The 22,373-nt window shown below is 47.4% G+C and overlaps 1 protein-coding gene across 1 annotated transcript in view; it reads right to left on the bottom strand.

The window, feature by feature from the left end:
* Positions 1 to 22,373, bottom strand: part of USP4 (ubiquitin specific peptidase 4) — a 742,179-nt gene that overhangs the window by 402,270 nt on the left and 317,536 nt on the right. The window contains exon 10 of the mRNA XM_078661202.1: positions 19,965 to 20,123. Within this exon, the coding sequence (XP_078517328.1) occupies positions 19,965 to 20,123 (159 nt within the window). The remainder of the gene's footprint in view (positions 1 to 19,964; positions 20,124 to 22,373) is intronic.

Raw genomic sequence — 22,373 nt, 5'->3', positions numbered from 1 at the left:
GGTGCCGATTTCCTTTAAATAGAAACTACAACCCGGCTCCCAGCACTCCGGGGGCAGAGTCAGCACAAGGCAGGAGGAAGGACTCCATGCGGGTAATGGCGATGTGATATTTCTCCGTCTTCTCCTCCTGGGTAAGCATTTCAATCTAATCTGTCCTGACAGTGGTTCCTGTCTCCGCTTCAGCTCTGTGGCGATCGAAGGCACCCCTGTAGGAAGTAGAAGTCGTAACTACGACAGGTAAGAATGCACAGAATCCCGCAATAGCCGGCTTGTGTTTTTCAACCTTCCCGGAGCGCTTCCTCTGACCAAATAATGAAAATACCAGACATAGCGCCAGTCTAACTCTAGCGAGAACCATAACAACATCTATTGGTTTTCATAAGAAAGATACAAATGAATGATAATTTAACTTTGAATGAAAATTGAACTTGATTGAGTGTGAATGATCGGCACTTAAAAATGTTAAAAATGATAAACGTTGCGAGGCTGAGATAACACTTTGACCATTTGTGATATTCCAGTTGAGCCACATAATTGATCAGCGCCTGCACCCATAAACGAAAATGCATCTATAGCGACAGCCACTTTCCCCCTATTATTGTTCACGAGCGATTCTCAGTGGAATTTTTAAACGCTCTCCTCCATGAAAAAAACTTTCATGGCTTGCACTAGTGTAATTATTATCACTATATATTGTTACTGCACTTACCCCCTTCAGGATCTACTGCACACAGCTAAACATAGCTTTATATGTATATTCTTTCATAGATCAAGAAGAATACAATACTCATATCAATGTATTGAGTTGTGGGATTACCGCACAATTCGTGTGAGTAGCTTTATATGTTTGTTTGTACCAACCCTTTGTAAGTCCTGACGAAAGCTCTACAGACCGCCTGGCCCAATAGAGCTGAAACATGTCGACATATTACCTGAGTAATACCATATAGTCACGTAACTTGGCCTACTAATGAGTATTCGCAATTTTTAACTAATGAAAGTTTGCCCAATATTAAAATTTTCTCTGGGCACTCTCCTTCATTTTTATCCTATCCTTTTGGGAAAGTCCTTTTTGTCTCTGGACACTGCACTCGAGACTGGAGGTGCCTCTGGATGAGGCTAGCAGTACACACCAAGAGGAAAAACCTGATGATAACTGCATGAATGTCAGTGTGGGGCGGATGAAGCCAATATACCGCTAACCTCAAACATACATTGACTTCTCTGAGGGTTTCCTTATTTGCACTGAACCAAAAGTCAAACAGTGTAACAAGTGTCCAATTTTGTTGATATCTATAGATATCCATATACATCTATAGATATCCATATATAAACTTTACTTCTGGAAAGTTTTGCTGAGATCTCTCAAATGGCTTCAAAGATATTAGCAAAATAAAAACGAAACTCTTACCCAACTAGAACTACACAGTGGGGAATGCTACTATATAAATGTATGTCTGGGTACACACACAATCTCTGACATCATTGATGACCTCATCCAAGCGTCTTTTGTACACACTACTTTATATACTATTAAGTATGACATAAGAGGCCTGAAAGTAAGTACAAAATAGCTCAGAGTAATATAAAGCATCATAACTGCGATCACAGATACAACTCCCTTAAGTGTAGCAAGCATGTCTTATGTGCAACATTGACCCTATATCATACACTTTACAGGTAGCCTTGCTCACATTAACAACCAAGCACAGATATATGGGAAACCCTTAATGCACACGCTGTTCAATCTGTACTCAACTGTTCTGGGAAAGCCAAGTTCCTTGAGATACTCAAAGTCTGTTCCCAAATGAATACCCTACAATAGACAGCCTTTATCTGTGTCAGACACCTAACAGTCACCAACCCTACATTGAGAAATGAAGCGGATAGGAGTAGAAAAGTGGGTACTGTTAACAGTGTTTACTCTATGGGGAGAGTTTATCCTGTACCACATTGTTTTGCAGACAGTGAAACTAATGTGAAATGCACCGTAGGGTATTAAAAAGTATCTAAGAACAGTGTACACTCTATGCAAAACTTGTTTAAAAAGTCATTATTCGCTTAAAATAACAAAGATCTGAAAGTGCTAAATGTCATACTACCTGCAGCTTTCAAACTGTGCAGAAAACTTTACAGATATCCCATCTTCTGAAGCAAAAAAGCACATGTACATAGGTTAGTACCAGGTGCACAAAGTCTTCAATGTTATGTAGAAATCGTCATACTAAGATGACTCGAACTTGTGTGGAACGTACTGCACACAAATTGTCAACTGTCTCCTGCATGTAGAGTTACTCCTGAATACAAAAATGTATTATGTGTTCAATACCTCTACACACCTTTGATGCATTAGGAGCACAAGAGTTATGTAAACACACCCATTAGCTGGACACAGGCTGTGCAAAATCAGGTAGAAAAGTAATATGGTAGTTACGCGTGACTAAGTAAACTATAAAAAAAAGAACTAACACTCATTGGATGATGTTATTAATTATGTCATTTGAGAGGTCATCAGTGATGTCATAAATGGTGTCATAGAACAGGTCATAAATGATGTAATATGCAAGGTCATAAGCAGTGCATGGTGGGGGTGCAAGTTATACTTAGCTCTGCTAACTGTAACTGGTGAATTTCTGAGTTGAAAATGTTAATGTTGTCACGGACTAACACTCCTAACTATAACATTATTTTAACCTTTGTGTTTTGTCAGTGAATTCCTACTTTTTTTTGGAAATTTAATTTTAGTTTCATTAAGGACTTTGGCGCCGTTTGTCGAATGTTGACGAAACTTTCCCAAATAAAAGTTCATACACATCAGCTCCTTCCTAGAACATTTTGGGGTGATGGTTCAAGCAGGGACCAGGAGTAAGGGGAGGAGTACCAAAAAGCATGCCATTTCCTTAGGGATTTTTTTTTATCAGCCAAAACAGCTGAACGAAATTACATCAAATTTGGCAGAAAGTTTGATCTTCACTCAAAATGCATGCATTTTGCAACTTGGTATAAACCCATTCAGTAGTTTGAGAAATTAATGCTCAACATTCATAGATATCTGGATGATAATAGAGTGATTTGATTGGTCAAGGGGTGTTTTTTTCTCCCATTCAGTTACCTCGGCAAGAAGCTCTAGCGAGTTCAACAAGAGCTTGTGCTTGGATTGGCTGGCCGCAACAGAAAGATAATGTTGTGGTCATCATATCAGTACACAGGGACGCTGTCCCCATGTCCTGAAAAAAGAAAACGATTATAAATTGGCAAAGTATCACAATTAGGTCATACTTGTACTGGCACTGTGCTGCAGGTATCAGTCGAAGAGCCAGGTCTTGAGTCCCTTCCTGAAGTGGGTCAGCGAGGCTGAGCTGAGGAGGTGGAGGGGTAGCGGTAGGCAGTTCTAAGATTTGGTGGCAAGGTGGGAAAAGGAGCGTCCTCCGGAGCGGCAGCGAGGCAAGTGTGGCATCTGTGCACGGAGCGGATGAAACTGGGAGGTCGGTGGCCATGCAGACAGTAGTTCATGTAGGCAGGTCCTTTGTCATGGAGGGCTTTGTAGGTGTGGGTCAGAAGCTTGAATTAGTATCTCTTCTGGACAGGGAGCCAGGGGAGGTCCTTCAGGTGCTGGGTTATGTGAAGATCACTCTGGCTGTAGCGTTCTGGATCGTCTGGAGCATTTTCATAAGTTCAGTGTTTATGGCTGCATAGAGTGCATTGCTGTAGTCCAGACAGCCGGTGATTAGGGCCTGCATCACCATTTTACTAGTACTGATGGGAAGCCATTTGAAGACTTTGTGGAGCATGCGGAAGCAGGCTGAGGACATGGCACTGCCCTGATGTTTCACGGAGAGCTCGTTGTCCAGGATGATGCTGAGGATGTGGGCACTGTCTTTTGGGCCTGGGGGTGGGCCCGAGTTCTGATGGTCACCAGAAGTCATTCCAGAAGGCGGTGTGTTTGGAGAAGATCAGAACTTCGGTTTTGTCAGTGCTGAGCTTCAGGCAGTTGTCCTTCATCCAGGCCGACACATTCTTCATCCAGTTGTGGAAGCTGGTCTTCGTCGAGGTGGGGTTCGCTGAGAGCTAGACACAAGCTGGGCATCGTTGGCATAGGAAAGGATGTTTATGTTGTGCAATCTGACGAAGTCTGCGAATGGTGTCATATAGATGTTGAAGAAGGTTGGACTGAGGGATGAACCTTGGGGAATGCCGCAGATGGTGTGCTTGGGTTGTAAGATGAAGGGAGGGAGGCGGGTTTTCGCTGGGTGACACTGCAAGAAAGAAGGCCATCCATCTGAGCGCATGATCTGTAATTCCAATCTGGCATAGTCGACCGAGGAGTGTGTGGTGGGAGATGGTGTCGAAGGCTGCAAAAAGGTCAAGCTGGGTCAGGGCGACTGATTTTCCTCTGTCGAGAAGGGTGGGGATGTTGTCTGTTACGGCTATCAGGGCAGTCTAGGTCCTGTGTTTGACTCGGGCACCTGATTGGGAAGGGTCCAGCAGGTTGTTTCTCTCCAGTGTTCAGTAAGTTGGAGGTTGATGGCCTTCTCCAGGACTTGGGCAGGGAACAGGAGCGGTAGGACAGAACAGTAGTTCTGGAGCTCGCAGGGGTCTGCTCTTCTTGAGGAGGGGTCTCACCTCTGCGTGTTTCCAGAAATCAGGGAAGGTGGCTGTGGTTAAGGAGGCGTTTAGGATGGTGGTGAACTAGTGGTTGATCTAGTCTCTTCTGAGGCTGAAAAGCCAGTAGGGGCATGGGTCGGTGAGTGCTCCTGAGTGGATGGAGTTCATAAGAGTGGTAGTGTTCGGTGTGCTGAGTTGTTGTCATGGGGAGAGTGGCTGGTCGGCGGTGGTGGTCGATGGAATGCTGCGGAGGGCTAGGGATAGAAGTTTCTATAGATGGTTTCTATCTTTGTGTGGAAGTTGTCGGGGAGGGCGTCGCAGAGTTCCTGTGGGGGAAAGGGGTTGCGTTTTCGGTGGCAGACAGGCAGGTAAAGAGTTCTTTGGTTTGGTTGGCCCTGGTCTCGATCCAATGAGTCGGGCCTCCTTTTTTCAGCTTTTAGATGGCGGTGGTAGTCGCTGAGGGCTGACTTAGAGGCTCGCTCAGTGAGGCTCCTGCGGGTGCACCATCTTCTTTTTAATTGTTTGCACCTGCGTTTCGACATGATGAGTTCGGGGTGCATCAGCTGGTTCGTTTGATAGGTCTTTGCTTTTTTACTAGTTTGGTGGGAGCGACTGTCTATGACGCTGGTGATTCAGGCATTAAAGCACTCTACTGCCTGGTCCAGGTTTATGGTGCTGTTGGGCTTTGCAATGCTGAGTGACTTGGACCATAGGTAGTGAGTGACCTTGGTCCATCTGCAGAAGTTGGTGCTGTGGTAACTGAGGGTGGTGCAGGGAGTTCCAGTGAGGATGAAGTGTACAATTGAGTGGTCCGACCAGGTGAGCTCCGAGGTGCAGCTGTATCAGATTCTGTTGCTGGACGCAAAGATGTGGTCCAGCGCGTGTCCTGCTTTGTGCGTGTGGTCTGTGACCAGCTGCTTGAGGCCGATGTTGACCAGTCTTTGATGTTAATGTTAATGTTAAAATCACTTCTACCGCGCACGGTCACCGGGTCGGTTTCATGGCGCTCATGGGCAAACGCAGAAAGGGGCAGGCAGCGAGGTTACTCGTAAGCTAACTGGAAGAGATGTGTTTTGAGTAGTTTACGAAAGCAGGTGTAATTAGGACACAGTCGGATAGTGGTCGGGAGAGAGTTCCAAAGTGTGGGGGCAAGAAAAGTGAAGCAGGAACCTCCGTGCTTTTTGCGTTTAAACCTGGGGACAGTGAGGAGGTTGTGTGTAGAAGACCGGAGATTTCTTGAGGGAATGTGGCGCTTGAGACTAAGGGAAGTGAAAGCTGGGGCAAGAGCGAGGAGTGCCTTGAATACCGTGCAACCCAGTTTAAAAATGCATCGAGAGGCTACTGGGAGCCAGTGCAGTCTCCTCAGCAAGGGCGAAACATGGTGGTGCTTAGGCTGTTGAAAGATCAGTCTTGCCGCCTGATTTTGTACCAGCTGGAGCTGATGAAGATGGTAGGCAGGAATCCCAGCATACAGGGAGTTGGCATAGTCAACATGGGAAGTGACAAGAGCCACGATGACCAGTGTGAGAGCCTCAGTGGTGAGGAACCTGCGAATTTTGCTAATCCTGCGTAGGTGGAAAAAACAGGAGGAGGTGACAGCATTGATTTGGGGCCTCATAGAAAGATCACTGGAGATGATTACACCGAGGCTCTTCACCGTATTGACAGGACAGGGTGGGGAGCCAAGAGAAGGGGGCCAGAAGCTAGAGCTCCAAGGGTTGGACAACCCACCTGTCAACACCAACTCCGTCTTGCTGGGATTGAGCTTCAGCTGGCTGAAATGCATCCACTCAGAAATGGCAAGCATGATGGTTTGGAAATTAACACAGGAAGAAGGGGAAGAATCCATAGAAAAAAATAACTGTAAATCATCCGCATAATTGAAAGTAGAAACAGGGGTGTGGCGGAGAGAAGCTATAAGGGGTTGCATATAGAGATTAAATAGAAGGGGCGAGAGAGCAGAACCTTGAGGGACACCACAGGAAAGTGAGGAATAGGGGGCAGAGAAAGTGGACAGGTGAACCGACTGGGAGCGCTGGTGCAGGAAGGAGCTAATCCATGTCAGAGCCATGCCCTGGATGCCCGCATTTTTGACACGGTCGATCAAGATGGCGTGATCGACTGTGTCAAAAGCAGCAGACAGATCTAATAGAACGAGAGCTTGAGCGAGGTTCTTATCGGCGCCTTGCCTCAGCACATCCATTACAGCCACTATGACAGCTTCCGTGGAATGGGCCGGTCTGAAACTGGCTTGCTGATCATCTAAGAAGGAAGACCCTTCAATGAATGTGCTGAGGCAGCGGGTGACATAAGTCTCCAAGACCTTCCCCAAATAGGGGAGGAGGGAGATCGGCCGATAATTGCTCAAAACGGATGGGTCAGCCCCAGGCTTTTTAAGTATGGGGACAACAACTGCCTGTTTGAAGGCATCGGGGACAGAGCCTGTAGCGAGCGAGTTGTTAAGGAGTGCCAACGGGGGTCCAGGACAAGCCAAGAAGGCGGCTTTCAGAATTTGAGGGGGACAACAATCATTAGGGGAACCTGAGCTGACCGCTTGTAACAGGGAGATGAACTCAGTCTGGGAAATGGGAGGGAACTCGTTAAAACAACAATGATTCATGGGAGGTAAAAAGCAAGCAGAGGACGAGGAGGGGAATATTGTTTTTAATAGTAGTGATCTTGTCGATAAATGAATTAAGGGAGTCGCAAAGAACCTGTGAAGGTTGGGATTGGACAGTAACGCGATCGGGCAAAGAGAGTTCCTCTACGATGGAAAAGATATCCTTGGTTTTAGAGGCTGAGCTGAGAATTTTCTGGGAAAAGTAGTAGGAGGTTTTGACCAGTAAAATAGATTTTTTGTACAGTTTTAATAAATCAACATAAGGGGTTTTTAATAGTGGGTCATAATTACGCCTCCAACGGCGCTCGGCTTGTCTAAGGGCCAATTTGTCCTGTTTTAGTTGATCTGTGAACCAGCGCTGAGCATCATGAGGGCGTTTAGTTTTAGTAGTTCTCAGCGGGGCTACCACATCACTCGCATGTTGCAGCTACTGGTCGAGGACGTCAGTCTGGGCAGATGTCATGGTCATATCACTGGGGGCTGTAGAGAGTAGAATGGAGTGCAATGAATATGCTACTTACCAGTATGCATCTGTTCTTGGCATGTAGGGCTGCTAACATTCATATCTATTGCATAGATCGCCGCCTAGTGTTGGGTCCGGATGATTGCACATTGTTGTCCTGGAAGAGTCTTCGAAGTATCACGAGATAGGTGGCTCCTCCCCTGGACTACAGTGCGCATGGGCATCGACTCCATCCCCAGATTGTTTTTAGCCATTGTGGCAGAGATGGAGTGAAATAGTGTAAAGGATGTCCATGCTAATGATGAATGCAAGAGAGTATCTGCAGCCGCTACGGGCACCGGGGAGGAGGGCGGGCGATATGAATGTTAGCAGCCCTACATGCCAAGAACAGATGCATACTGGTAAGTAGCATATTCAGTTCGAGGCATGTGGGCTGCTAAATTCATATCTATTGCATAGAATCCACAGCAGTCCCTCCATTAAGGGCGGTTGCCCGTGCCAGCTGCAGAAGCTTGAAAAAGTGTCTTGAGAACAGCCTGTACTACAGCTGCTTGCTGTTTGGAATGCACATCAACACAGTAATGTTTGGTAAATGTGTGTGGTGTAGTCCATGTGGCTGCTCTACAAATGTCTTCTAAAGGAATGTTCCCCAGGAAAGCCATGGAGGCCCCCAACTTGCGTGTGGAGTGCGCCCTTGGGGGTATTGTTAAAGTACGCTTAGCCTTTTGATAACAGATTTGAATGCACTTAACAATCCATCTGGCTATTCCTGCTTTGGAAATGGGGTTGCCTTTGTGCTGCGCTGAGAAGGCAACAAAAAGTTGTTGTGTTTTCCTAAAGTGTTGCGTTCTGTCAATGTAGTACATCAACGCCCTCCTAACGTCCAATGTATGAAGCATTCTTTCCGCTACTGTTTGTGGGTTTTGGAAGAATGCGGGTAGGTCAATAGTTTGGTTGATATGAAACTGTGACACTACTTTAGGAAGGAATTTGGGGTTAGTGCGGAGCACTACTCTGTTTGAATGTATTTGGATGAACGGCTCTTGGATCGTGAGCGCTTGCAGCTCACTAACACGTCTGAGCGATGTAATAGCAATGAGAAAAGCCACTTTCCAGGTTAGAAATTGAATTTCGCAGGAGTGCAGTGGCTCGAAAGGTGGACCCATCAGCCTAGTGAGGACCACATTGAGGTTCCACACTGGAGCTGGTGGTGTTCTTGGAGGAATGACTCGCTTCAGTCCCTCCAGGAAGGCTTTAATGGTAGGTACCCTGAAAACAGAGAGATGCTGCCTATTCTGGAGATAAGCCGCTATGGCGGATAAGTGTATCCGAATGGAAGCGTACGCTAGATTGCATTTGTAAAGATGTAACAAATAGCAGATGATGTTAGGAATGGATGCGTCTAGCGGGTTGATATTGTGGTCTGTACAGTAAACGACAAACCGCTTCCACTTTGCTGCATAGCAAGCTCTGGTAGTGGGCTTTCTTGCCTCCCGGATGATGTCCATGCATTCTGGAGGCAGGTTGAGGTAGCCAAATTCTAAGACCTCAGGAGCCAGATCGCCAGATTGAGCTGTTGCGAATCTGGATGCTGAATGTCTCCATGGTTCTGCGTCAGGAGCCTGGATGTGAGATGCAGCCTTTGATGCGGTACCACGGAAAGTTCTAGAAACGTGGTGTACCATGGTTGGCGTGCCCATGTTGAAGCAACCAGGATGAGAGTTATCGAGTGTTGCTTGAGCTTTCTTGCCACCAGCGGAATGAGAGGCGCTGGGGGAAAAGCATACGCAAATTTGCCTGACCAGTTCATCCATATCGCATTCCATTGCGATTCCGGGTGAGGGAACCTAGCGGCAAAGCTTTGGCATTTTGCGTTTTCCCTTGTGGCAAACAGGTCTATCTGTGGATGACCCCACTACTGGAAGTACGGGTGGAGTACTGATGGATGTATCTCCCACTTGTGCATTTGATGGCTGTATCTGCTGAGCAGATCCGCCATCTGATTGTCCTTGCCCGGGAGGTGTTCTGCCATGAGGAAAATGTTCCTCTGAATGGCCCACTTCCACATGCTCTGAGCCAGATGAGACAGCTGTGGCGAGTGAGTGCCTCCCTGTTTTTGGATGTAGTACATGGCTGTCATGTTGTCCGTCCGGGTCAACACGACTTTGTTGCACAGATGTACTTTGAAGGACTTTAGCGCCATGAAGATTGCCATCAATTCTAGGTAGTTGATGTGCAACCTCTGTTGCTGGGTGGACCACAGTCCCTGCACAGTGTAGTGGAGCACATGGGCTCCCCACCCTTGGAGAGATGCGTCCGTCGTTAGGATAATCTGTGGCACTGGCTCTTGGAACGGTCGTCCCTTGCAAAGGTTGTGTGGATTCCACCAATGCAGAGAGTTGTATGCCCGACCGGTCACCAACACTAGGTCTGTCAGTTGTCCCCGAGCCTGTGTCCACTGATTTGCCAAGCATTCTTGGAGCGGACGCATGTGCAACCTCGCGTGCGGGACTATGAAGATGCAGGAGGCCATCATGCCTATCAACTGCATGAACACTCTCGCTGGTAGGGAGTGTTGCGGTCTGAACCTCTGGATCAGCGATTGAATTGTGTCGATCCTGACTGGGTTTGGCCGAGCCATAGCAGTCAGGGTGTTTATTGTCGCGCCCAGATACTGCCGCACATGGGCTGGCTGAAGGTGCGACTTTGGGTAGTTTAGCGAGAATCCCAGACTGTGAAGGAGGTGAATAGTGTGGGACATGTCTGTGGCGCACTGTTGTTCCGACTTTGCTTGAACAAGCCAGTCATCTAGGTACGGGTAGACATGTATGTTCTGCCGTCTGAGGTGCGCCGCCACTGTCGCCAGACACTTCGTAAACACTCTGGGGGCAGTAGTCACCCCGAAGGGTAGGACTTTGAACTGATAGTGCCTGGTTTGAATGGTGAACCTGAGGTATTTTCTGTGGGATGGGTGGAGTGGGATGTGGAAATAAGCATCCTTGAGGTCCAAGGTTGCTAGGAAGTCCCCTTGGTTTAGCAGTGGAAGAATTTGCTGCAGTGTCAGCATGTGAAAGTGTTCCGACAGTATATACATGTTGAGAGGGCGTAGATCCAGAATGGGTCTGAGGGATCCGTCCTTTTTTGGGATGAGGAAGTACAGGGAATAGACTCCTGTTCCTTCCTCTTCCACCGGTACCAGCTCGATTGCGCCTTTTTGCAGCATCACCACAACTTCCTGCTGCAAAAAGTGCAAGTGCTCTTCCGACATAGGACGGTGTTTTGGGGGAATGTTGGGAGGAGTGGATGTTAACTCCAAACAATAACCGTACTGGATAAGTTTTCTCACCCACCTGTCCGTGGTGATGGACGTCCAGACTGGCAGGAACTGCTGGAGTCTCCTCCCGACAGGTGTTGGATGGTCGGGGGGCAGTGTCAGAGAGTCACTGTTTGTTGGCGGCAGAGGAACGGGAGTGGTTGTTCCCTCTGTCCCCGCCTTTGGCACTGTTACCTCTGTAACCCCCTCTACCCTGCTTGGTGTACGAGGATTGTGCACCACTTTTTGCGAATTGTGTTTGTTGACCCAACTGTCCTCTGGGAACACCACGTGCTCCTGAGCGACGAAAAGTGCTTCCCCTGAATTGTTGAGACTGAAGCGCCCCCATGGACTTAGCAGTCTCATTGTCCTTTTTAATCTTTTCTAGGGTGGTGTCAACATCTGGACCAAACAGTCTGTCTGGATTGACGGGCTGGTTGAGTATTGTAGTTTGAATATCGGGTTTAAATCCAGATATGCGAAGCCAAGCTTGTCGCCTTAACATGACGCTAGTGTTAATCCCCCTAGCCGCTGTATCAGCCACATCAAGTGCACACTTTATTGCTGCGTTTGAGATGAGTTTTCCCTCTTGTATGAGCATTTCGGCCCCTTCCTTAAACTGATCAGGTAGGTGTTGAAGGAGCTGTTCTAGGGTGTCGTAATGCGCCCTATCGTATCGTGCCAATAGTGCCTGTGTGTTTGCTATACGCCAGATATTGGCAGCTTGCGCAGCCACCCGTTTGCCGGATGCCTCAAGCACTTTCGACTCCTTGTCTGGGGGAGGAGCTTCACCCGTTGTTTGGGAGTTCGCCCTCTTGCGGGCATTGGCGACCACCAACGAATCCAGAGGCAACTGTTCCCGAATATATGCAGGGTCTCCAGGTGCCGGCCTGTATTTCTTTTCGATACGTGGGTTCACCACTCTCGCCCTGGTAGGTTCCTTAAAGATTTCTGGTGCATGTTTAAGGACACCTTTGAGCATAGGAAGTATTTTAACTGTTCTGTCTGAGACAGAGAAAGTGTCAAACAAAAAATCCTCCTCTACCGGGTCAGCATGCATGTCCACATCATGATTTGCCGCTGCCCGCTCTATCAAAGCATTAAACGCTGCAGAATCCTCTGTTGGTGATGTACGTGCCCCAAACCCCTGTGGATCTTGTACCACCTGATGTCCACCTTGCTCCCCAGTATCGCCATATGAGTCCAGTTGAACATCAGGGTCATTGTCAACTGGGAAATTGTACTGGTCATCTTGGTCATCATCCTCTCCACCTGATTGGTCGGGGGAAGGTGATGGACTCCTTCTCGGTGGTGGCAGAACTGGTTCAACAAGGGCAGGAATGTCCTGTGCCGGCCTTTTCTTTTTCAGTGGAATGACATAGGATTCCAGTGGTTGGGAAGTGATTTTCCTTTTGTAGAGGGTTAATTTCCCCGTTTGGGCATCGATGTAATGCTCTGATTGGTCATCAGAGGCGTGATGTCGATCCAAGCTTTCGTTCGTGGAAGTGTCCGACGTGTCAGCGATTTTCGGCACCGATCTGGGTGCAAATGCCTTCGGTGCCACCTTAGGTGGCAGAGAGTAGAGAAGCTTGGCCGAGGTCTTCGGAGGTGTGACCACCGATTTCGGAGCCGACGGCGTGGGAGCCGTTGACGACAAAGTCTTTTCCCGAATCCGTTTGAGGGAGTCGGTGACCTGCTTAGTGAAGGAAGCAGAGGGTTTAGAAACTGACGGCCGATGTTCGGTAGCGTCGGAGTCCCTCGGTGTCGACGAGTTTTCAGTCGACGAATCTTCGTTACTAACGGGTCGCGGCCCAGTTGCAGCCTTTGGCGCCGACGCCGTTGCTGCCGATCCGGCATCTTTGTGCCGATGCGTAGTGCTCCCTGTCTTCGGGTCATGGCTTTTAGTGGACTTTGACTCGACTGTGCGTTTACAGGTAGGCGCCGCAGTGGCGGCCGAAGGCGTGTCAGTAGTCTTCGAGGTCCGCGCCGGAGCAACTGTGCTTGACACTTGGACGTCCTTCTTAGAGGATGATTCCTTGGGCACCTTCTGCGGCGCTGTCGACTCGACAGTCTTCTTCGACTTCTGTGGGCCGGAGGTCGACGGAGTCGATGAAGGAGCAGGCTTCGCTATTTTGTGTTGGACGTCGGCCATTTTGTTTGTTGTCGAATCCGATGGTTTCGGTTTCGATTTGGATGGGACGTCGGCCATCTTTGGTGCCGTCGAATCCGAAGGTTTCGGTTTCGATACGTGTAATGGCGGCTCCGCGTGAGTGTCCGTGGCCGGGCCAGAAGGCGGGGCCGTGGATAGCGGTGCTGGGTCGTGGGTAAGGCCGAGTGGCGATCCCGTGACCTGAGCCGGAGTTATGTAGCTTTCGGGGCATAGCTCTTCCTCTGAGCTATCTTCCGCGGCCCCATAAACTTCTTCGTCGTCCCCTACCTCCTCGACGTATTCAAGGTCCAGGGCCTGTCCTTCGACTTGGTCTTCGGGCTCCGCCTCGACCTCCGTCGACGGTGGAGAAATCTGAAGATGATGGCTACCGCCTTCTCCTGCGGGGTCGTCGAATATGTCGTCGGGTGCCGGGGCCGCTCGCTGGGCCTCGAGGCACGCCGCGCGCCGATGCTTGAGCGTCTTCTTTGACCTGAATTTAGAACAGGCCATGCAGTTTTCCTCGTTGTGGTCCGGCGAGAGGCATTTATTACAGACCGGATGCCCGTCGATATGTGGATATTTGGATCCACAGACGGGGCAGAACTTGAACGGGCTCCGCTCCATGTTAAGTTCGTCGGGGTCTTGCTGCGACGAGAGGGCCTCGATGTCCGAAGAGTTACTCGACTCCGCAGAATTCCGGCTCAGAGAGTCGGAGGATGCTCGAGACCGTACGCAAACAATACCGACGCAGGTAACGAAGGCCTTTTGGCCTTAAGAACAAAGTTTTTCGGTTCCGACACGGAGACGTCGAAACCACATCCGAAGGCGGAAAAAAACAATCTGGGGATGGAGTCGATGCCCATGCGCACTGTAGTCCAGGGGAGGAGCCACCTATCTCGTGATACTTCGAAGACTCTTCCAGAACAATGTGCAATCATCCGGACCCAACACTAGGCGGCGATCTATGCAATAGATATGAATTTAGCAGCCCACATGCCTCGAACTTCAGGGATATCAGCTCGCTTCCAGTTCCGCGCAGTGAAGTTAGTAGTAGGTGAGGGACGGTGGGGCAAAACGAACTCTAGTGAGAAGGAGATAAAAGAGTGATCCGACCAAGTGCAGGGATAAACTAAAGGAGGAGAAATGTCAAGATTGGCCGTCCACACTTGGTCGAGAGTATGGCCTTTAGTGTGGGTAGCCACTGAGATGTGCTGTATACAGTTCAGGCCAAGTAGAAGATCCGTGAATTCAGCAGAAAGGCTGCTTTCGCGGGGATCCAGCGGCCAGTAATTAAAATCACCAATGATGAGGATTTTGGCAGAGTTAATAACTAACCGTGAGATGAGGTCTCCGAATTGATGGGAAAAAAGAGGCATATTGTTAGGGGGGCGGTAAACCAGAACACAAATGAAGGAAAACTTAGAAGAGGTAAATTTCAACGTGAGGATGTCAGTTTTGGGGAGAGTGGAGGTTTCCAAGTTGGTAAAGTTGTATTGGGAGCGGATGACAGCGGCTACCCCCCCACCCAATCTACCCGCCGCCCTATTGGTCTGTAAGATGTAATAGCCCGGAGGGACAGCGGCGAGGATGTCGGGGCTGGAGTCATCAGTTAACCAAGTCTCCGAAAGGAGAAGAATGTCAATATTACTATTGTCCAGCAATTGAAAAATTTCAAGCTGGTGCTTAGCCAGCGAGCGGGTGTTGAGGTAGACTATTGACAGGGAGAAAGGTGCTGGTAGCCCAGCAGCAAGTGGCGAGGTGGAAGAATTATTGCAAATGATGGGGGTACGCACATCAAGTGTACTTAGGAGGGAGCTGTGAAGGATCAAGATGCCGCAATCTCGAGCGGCACAGATGGCACGGGGATCGGGAGAGCCGGGGCGTTGAAGGGAAAACAGGTCCTTAGAGGAATAGGTGATGCGGCGGGCATAGCGGCCGTCCGGTCGCGGACGGGCGCAGACGGGCTTAACTTAGGCGCGAAGTCGGCGCTCCCGCTGCGCTCGTCCGCTGCGCTTCCGCCAGGCCGCCATGTTATATAAGCCAAGGAGTGGGCCACTAGACCGCTAACCTGCAAGGTGGAGGGGCAGGGCGGAAGTGGTGTCAGGAGGAGGAAGTGGCGCTCGGCTAAACGACCCTCCGCACAAACGGCACAATGCCAGGGCGGAACGGGGTCAAGAGCGTAGAAGAAGCATGTAAGTAGGTTGCCAAGCCCAAGTACCCTCAAGCACAGAACATAATACACATTTGCACAAGCAAAATTAAATTTTTAACACAGCTATTAAAATCCGCTATTAAAATAAGCAGCGCGACGAGCACACACCCGCAGCCTAAATCGCCGCGTTTGTAACAGAGAGGAGCAGTTGTCACGCCTAAAATAGAGAAAGTTTTGCAGCCACTAGACCGCTAACCTGCAAGGTGGAGGGGCAGGGCGGAAGTGGTGTCAGGAGGAGGAAGTGGCGCTCGGCTAAACGACCCTCCGCACAAACAGCACAATGCCAGGGCGGAACGGGGTCAAGAGCGTAGAAGAAGCAGGTAAGTAGGTTGCCACGCCCAAGTACCCTCAAGCACAGAACATAATACACATTTGCACGAGCAAAATTTAATTTTTAACACAGCTATTAAAATCAGCTATTAAAATAAGCAGCGCGACGAGCACACACCCGCAGCCTAAATCGCCGCGTTTGTAACAGAGAGGAGCAGTTGTCACGCCTAAAATAGAGAAGGTTTTGCAGCCACTAGACCGCTAACCTGCAAGGTGGAGGGGCAGGGCGGAAGTGGTGTCAGGAGGAGGAAGTGGTGCTCGGCTAAACGACCCTCCGCACAAACTGCACAATGCCGGGGCGGAACGGGGTCAAGAGCGTAGAAGAAGCAGGTAAGTAGGTTGCCAAGCCCAAGTACCCTCAAGCACAGAACATAATACACATTTGCAGGAGGTTGGTGGAGTTTGTGTCAGTGGAGTCATTCAGGGGTAAGTTGGGGTCTCCCAGGAAGTTTGGATTTGATGGCGAGAGGGGTGATGAATTCGGCAATGGCGTTGATGTGGCCGGTTCGCGGTCCTGGCGGTATGTATGCGAGGGTGCTTTTGATGATAGTGTTGTCAGTATTGAGCTGGAAGTTCATGTGTTCCATGACCGGTGTGGTTTTGTCATCGGTGATGGTGGAGGTGATCGATTCCTTGTGTGCGTGGCAATGTCAGGAGCCGATGTGGGGTGAGCCAGGTCTCTGTGACGAAGGTCACATCGGGGACGAAGGTGAAGATGGTGTCTCAGACTTCGGTAGCGTGTTTGCAGAGTGATCTGGCATTGATCAGGAGGCAGTGGAGTTGCTCCAGGGAGGTCTTGGCAGCTGGGGCTGGCGTGGCGCTGGTTGCTTTGATGGTGGTTAGTGCAGTTGTGGAGGTGAACCAGCAACGGATGCAGGAAAAAGGTCCTGCTGTAGAGCGAGGCAATGTGAGGCAGCAGTTGCTGCGTCCGGGGTCCAGGGCAAGGTCTGAGGCGGATTATCTGTGGGAGTGCGGAGGGCCAGAGATCCTGGCACTGGGCACAGACGAGCTTGCCTTTGGCACACCTTGAACATGGCTACACAGCAGCCTCCATAAGTAGTCTTGGGAGGTGAGAGGGGCAGGCCGGGAGGCAGGAGCGCAAAGGATGGGAAAACTGACAAGAAAACCGGTAGGAGGCAGGAGCGCGAAAGGCGGGAAAACCGGCAAGAAAATCAGTGGGAAGCAGGACACTGAAGGGAAAAACGGCGGGGCTGCAGGCCGATCGGGAAGGCAGTGAATTACAAACCAGTATGTCTAGTGAACCCAACTTAAATTTATATTCAATTGAAGAGTGAAATTAACCCGAAGCTAACTTAAGTTGGGTGCCAAATCTGAATGAAATTAAGGCCAGGAGCATATTTAAGTGCTGAAAGGGTGATCCAGGTGGCTTAGGCAGCGGAAGTATGGGTACCCTGACCCCCTAGAACTTGTGTGGGTATGGGGGTCCCAGAGGTACCACCCCTGGTGGCATATTTGGGATAAAATGTCTTCTGAGTTGTTGCAATCCTGCGGGAGCCAGCGTGATGCCCTTACACCCACAAGCGTATTGTAGAATCAAAAACAAAAAAACACATGGCACTCATGGTAGAGGGTTGGGTGCCCATCGAGGATCAGAAGCAAGGCCAGCCCGTGAAGTAATTATAACGTGAGCACTTACCATGCTCTATGTCTTCACATATTACATCTGTCATAACATATAATTTGATATCACTGATGCCATCTGAAATGACATTAATGACATCAGTGGGCATGGCAAGTGGACAAGTTATAGTTACTTTATTAAATGTAACTGGTGAAGTTCAGTGTTTTGGTCTTTTTTTTATTTGAAAAGTTACTTTTTAACTTATATTTTCACTTAACTATAACATCACTTTAAGCTTTCGTTTTTTACAGCAAATTTGCAAGTTTTTTTTGTAAAGTAAGACATTTTTCCCAAACCCAACTATAACTACAGTTTAAGCAAGATACTTCAGTACTTATGACCATTGGTGAGGATCTAGCTACCTCAGGGATACCCAACCGTGATGTGCACTTTCTGTGACTTGGTTAAATGAGCCTCCCTCGTAATGGCTACATGGTTATCTCAGTTAATGCAATTAAACATCAGATTATATCATCGTCCTGGAGGGTGTGCCTTGTTAAATAAAGTTCATTTGTAGCATTTCATGTTTTTGATAAGTAGCTAAGTTGCTTGTCTTGGTGTGATCGTGACGTCTGAGATGTTGCAAATTAACATATCCCTAAGGACTACTTGTGATGCTTTGACCTTAGGTAACTTTTTCAAAGGAATATCTGAAAGTAAAAGTTTGTATTAACACCCTTAATTATAGGTAGGGACTGGAAGGAGAGGGACTCTGGAATAGAAGTGCTATTGAAACCCAATCCCTCGAAGGTACATGTGCAAAGGATGCAGCTGAATCTATTTCAATTCTGAATCCAGCCCAAGAAGGGTGCTGCCGGTTAAGGGAAGCTTTGGTGAGTACTCCAAATACAGGCAGCAGCAGGTTACTTAGGGCACATTTACTGCAATAACAACTTACTTACTTTCAAATTAGTAATTAGTAAATGAGTAAAGCCAGACTGGCAGTCACTTTCTGGCCCTCACTTGAGCAAGACAACGTACGTTTTCACTGGCACAACAACTGCAAGTGTGCATATGCCATCCATCAGAACTTTGTTAGTTAAACCAGGGCTTACCTTGCCCCAGCCCTGGCTTGCCATTCTGCAGGGACTCCTTGCACCTTACTAAAATGGCACAGCAGGCGCCAATTTTTAATGTGGCCTGGGCACTTTAGCTTTCAGCTCTACTTGCCCGGGATACCCATCTATCAGAGTGATCCTGGAAGCTGCCTCTGTAGGGGGTGTGCTAGTCTTTGACCATGTGACCTGGCATCAACAGAGTCATGAGCTCTGTTGACTCTGACACTGGGTCACATGTAGTAATCAGATACACTGTGCGTGTTTTAGCTGTGCAGGGACATTGTGTCTGTTTATAGTAGTTAATGTCAACACCTGAAAAACATCTATGGCTTCAAAAAAAGAAAAGAAAGGCTTCTTGGTAGGTTGTCTCAGAGCTGGTCACCAAAAAGCTAAGCAAAGCATACGACTGCAAAAATTGACCCACTATTACAATAAGATTCTTGTTCGATACAATTGGCTTTGGAGAGCGGGTCCGGGGGCCCGGGGGCGGGAGGGAGGGAGTGGGGGCAGAGAGAAAAAACAGCTATGAATTTGGGTGTTTTGGGGACATGGGAGTACTTGAGGCAAGCGTCATTCTAGCCTCATTGTTGGAGGATTTGCTAGGAATGGTGCTACGATTTTATATATTCATGGGGATTTATACAAAAGACTATGAGGTGACAGTGCGGTACTGAGAACCAATTGATTAATGGATAAAACTGTTCAAGCCTCGGTCTGCCTGCATTTCTTTTTTACCTCTCTCTTTATGCCCCGCTGTGTTGAGACAATAATTCCAGGAGATCTAGAGAGACTTTCTTGAAACACCAACAATAGACCGGGGTTTTGAAAAACATTTCTCTAATGCCTCCAGCTCCTCCGAGAAGGCTTGATGAGTTAAATGGCCAGTTCGGCACAGACTTTGATATTATAAACAAAATCTTCCTTATGGACAAGACAAGTACTACAGCAACCTTAGTTCCACACAACATTTGTTATCATGAAGTTGCACAGGAAAATGCAAATGCAATGCGCCTCTTATTTAGGATTCTTGTACAAAACACCAATATGTTTTTTCGTATTGTCCTTGGCTTGAAAGAAAAATACTTCTTAACTACGTATAATGCATTAAAGAAATAAAATTCCACATATTCTGTTTTATAGAGCAATTAGGTCAAGCAAAGGACCTGTGGGCTGCAAGATGACTATAGTTTAAAAGTGAAGCCTTTGTCACCACCAGCCATTATGTGCTTTCAAAGCTAAAAACAGTTCTACTTTTAAAAAGCATTTTCATTCACAGAATCTCCAAAGGAAAAAGCTTAACAGTGCAGACTCCACCAAATAGGAAATTAAGCTTAAAGTGTTAATAAGTTATGGAATCAAAACAGAGGGGAGGGGGATGAGGGAGGATGAAGAGGCAAAAAATAAAATAATTGACGGGGAGGTAGTAAAGTGATTTGCTCAAGGTCATACAGCAAATAAGTGGTGGTGAAAGGATGCACACCTGGGCCTCCAGGTTTCACTGCTTTGTGCTCCAACCACTGGGCAGATCTATTGGTGTTAAGAAGGCGTTTTCGTGGTTCCCACACATCATACCGAATCAGGCCTGCCATTGGCATCTTTGAGCTCCAGGTATGGTTTCCTCTTCACTCGATTCAAATCTTCGTGCAAGCCATCAAGAAGAAACGCCAGAAGCTCCTGCGAGTCTTGCTGCTGATACCCAGAAAACTGAGGCGCAAACCGTCCAACTTGTGTCTGAAATAAATTAAAATATCGAACCATTAAACCTATGATTGACAAACTGACCTTACCAACCTTTCACATTCTTTACCTTTTGTTCTGTGCAAAAAATATTACTTACCTATAATAATGGCTTTAAAAAAGGGAAGACAATATTGTAATATGTAGTTTTATCCCCCTGTCAGAATATCTTCCTATTGGACTGATCAATCAAGCGCTCATGGCCGCGTAGGACAATCAGGTCATCACGCCTATAATCATTTAGTTGGAAGAACGCAGGGTAGGTAGAATAACCCACTCCAAGCGGGGGAAGGAGGAAAAATGCTACACACAAGATTACACATGTCAGTTTTAGAGCAGCAGTACGTTCCTTTATACCGTCAACCAAGTAACTTAAATAACTGAGGGAGAGGAGTTGGCCGGCTAGGGCGCTCGACCTCGGACCTGGGGATCTGGGTTCGAGTCTCGGTAACGACGCCAAAACCTCCTGTGATTCTGGGCAAATCACTTAATCTCCCCGTGCCTAAAATGAAAGGAACTGGAAAACGTAAAAATGTAACGTAACTGGAAAAATATGTAAAGCGCTCGGATACCTGATTCGGTTCGGGTCTAGTTCGCGCTATATAAAAAAACAAAAAAAAAACTGAAAAATTGGGGGATTGACACAAAGGAAGAAAACATCACTTTCATTTGATTCTTTTCTACTTATTCACCATGGGTATTTCCTCTGACCTCCATTCAGGCGCAGGATCCCGGAAGACAAATGTTAAAGATTCATGTTTCCCAGACCAATGAAATAAAAGGAAACCTGCCCAAAAACGTTTACTGTAGTTTTGTATTCAATTAGCAAAAAAAGAGAATTTCCTTTAAGGCTCTTTCTGGTGTTATTTTAACTGCTGATTCCTCATATTTAGAATATCCCCAGGTGTCAGACTTGAGCCGCAGAATTTTCTAGCAATTCTCCCACTTGCCAATAGGTGGTGCTGTGTGGCTCCATGATGGCACTGTACTAGTGCCACCACTGCATGCTGATGCTAGCTTCTTAGAGCCTTCCTCTTCAGAGTCTCCTGACACGGATCATAGAACACAATATTTTGTATTGTGTCCTCATCTTCAAACTTGGAATCTTATTATGCGTTGAGGAAGCCACTCCACTGAAAGCGAGAAGCGAGGGCAGTTAGGAATCTGCAGTTGGCCGTATTCATCAGAACTTAAATCAGCAGTACGTTTTGCTGGGAAATGCCACTTAAAATAGTGTAAAGTACATAAAACAGGAAATGGTGTCCTAATATAAAATAATGAATACAATAAAATAATGACTATTGTAAGACTGCACCATCCCTTCATGACCAGCAGGGTTTCAGATAGTTCATTTTTGGACATTTAGGGAGATACGCATGTTCAGTAACCTCTCAAAATCTGAAGTTCTGAAAGCAGGAAGGTGGGCGGGGTTGTTATGAATCCAGAAGAAGTACACATGGGAAAGTACTATTATTACAAGTAACTTCATTCTTACCATGAGATCCACTAAGATATTCTCATAAAATGTACAAATCCGCTGTAAGCTACCCCAACCTAGAAAGTATGATCAAGGCTACAGAATTTGACTTCTACACAATTAAGTTACAAAGAGAAGTCTGACACACCAAAGTACCCACCTTTCAGTCTGTGTCCAATGTCTAACAAAGGTATGGACTCATCTATAAGTGGCCTACTTACAGATGTCAGGATTGAGGACATTCCTCAGGTCACAGTAGTGCAATTTCTTCTTGTGTATGTGGGCCCTGGGCTTACAATGGAATGATCCATCATCTGTCTCATAACTGGTAACAATGTGAGAAACTACCCACCTCGCTATGCTCTGCTGGAAGGAGCATAAGTCTATTCGGACAGCACTATAATGAACAGAGTTGCTTGACCTTCTAAAACTCATCTGCCTTCTCAAAATATCATAAAGTACATTTAACATCAAGAGTATGTAAGAACCTCACTGCTGATATTGATAAATGTGGGAAAACAGTTAAATGAACATCTGAAACAACTTTTGGAACAAATGAAGTTCTTAAAGACTACGTTATGATGAAAGAATTATACTGTTCATCAGTGCAGAGAGATTGAAGATTACTCTTCTAGCCGATGTAACTGCCACTAAAACAGCCACCTTCCATGAAAGGTGATGTAAATCAGTCATAGTTGATAGAGAACGTCAGCTGGGCCTTAATAGTGTTCATACACAGTATTTTGATTTTCCTTCTTTGCCTATTT

The sequence above is a fragment of the Lissotriton helveticus genome, chromosome 9 (genome assembly GCF_964261635.1).
Source record: "Lissotriton helveticus chromosome 9, aLisHel1.1, whole genome shotgun sequence".
NCBI classification, from domain to species: domain Eukaryota; kingdom Metazoa; phylum Chordata; class Amphibia; order Caudata; family Salamandridae; genus Lissotriton; species Lissotriton helveticus.
This window is presented reverse-complemented; position numbering and strand designations above follow the sequence as displayed.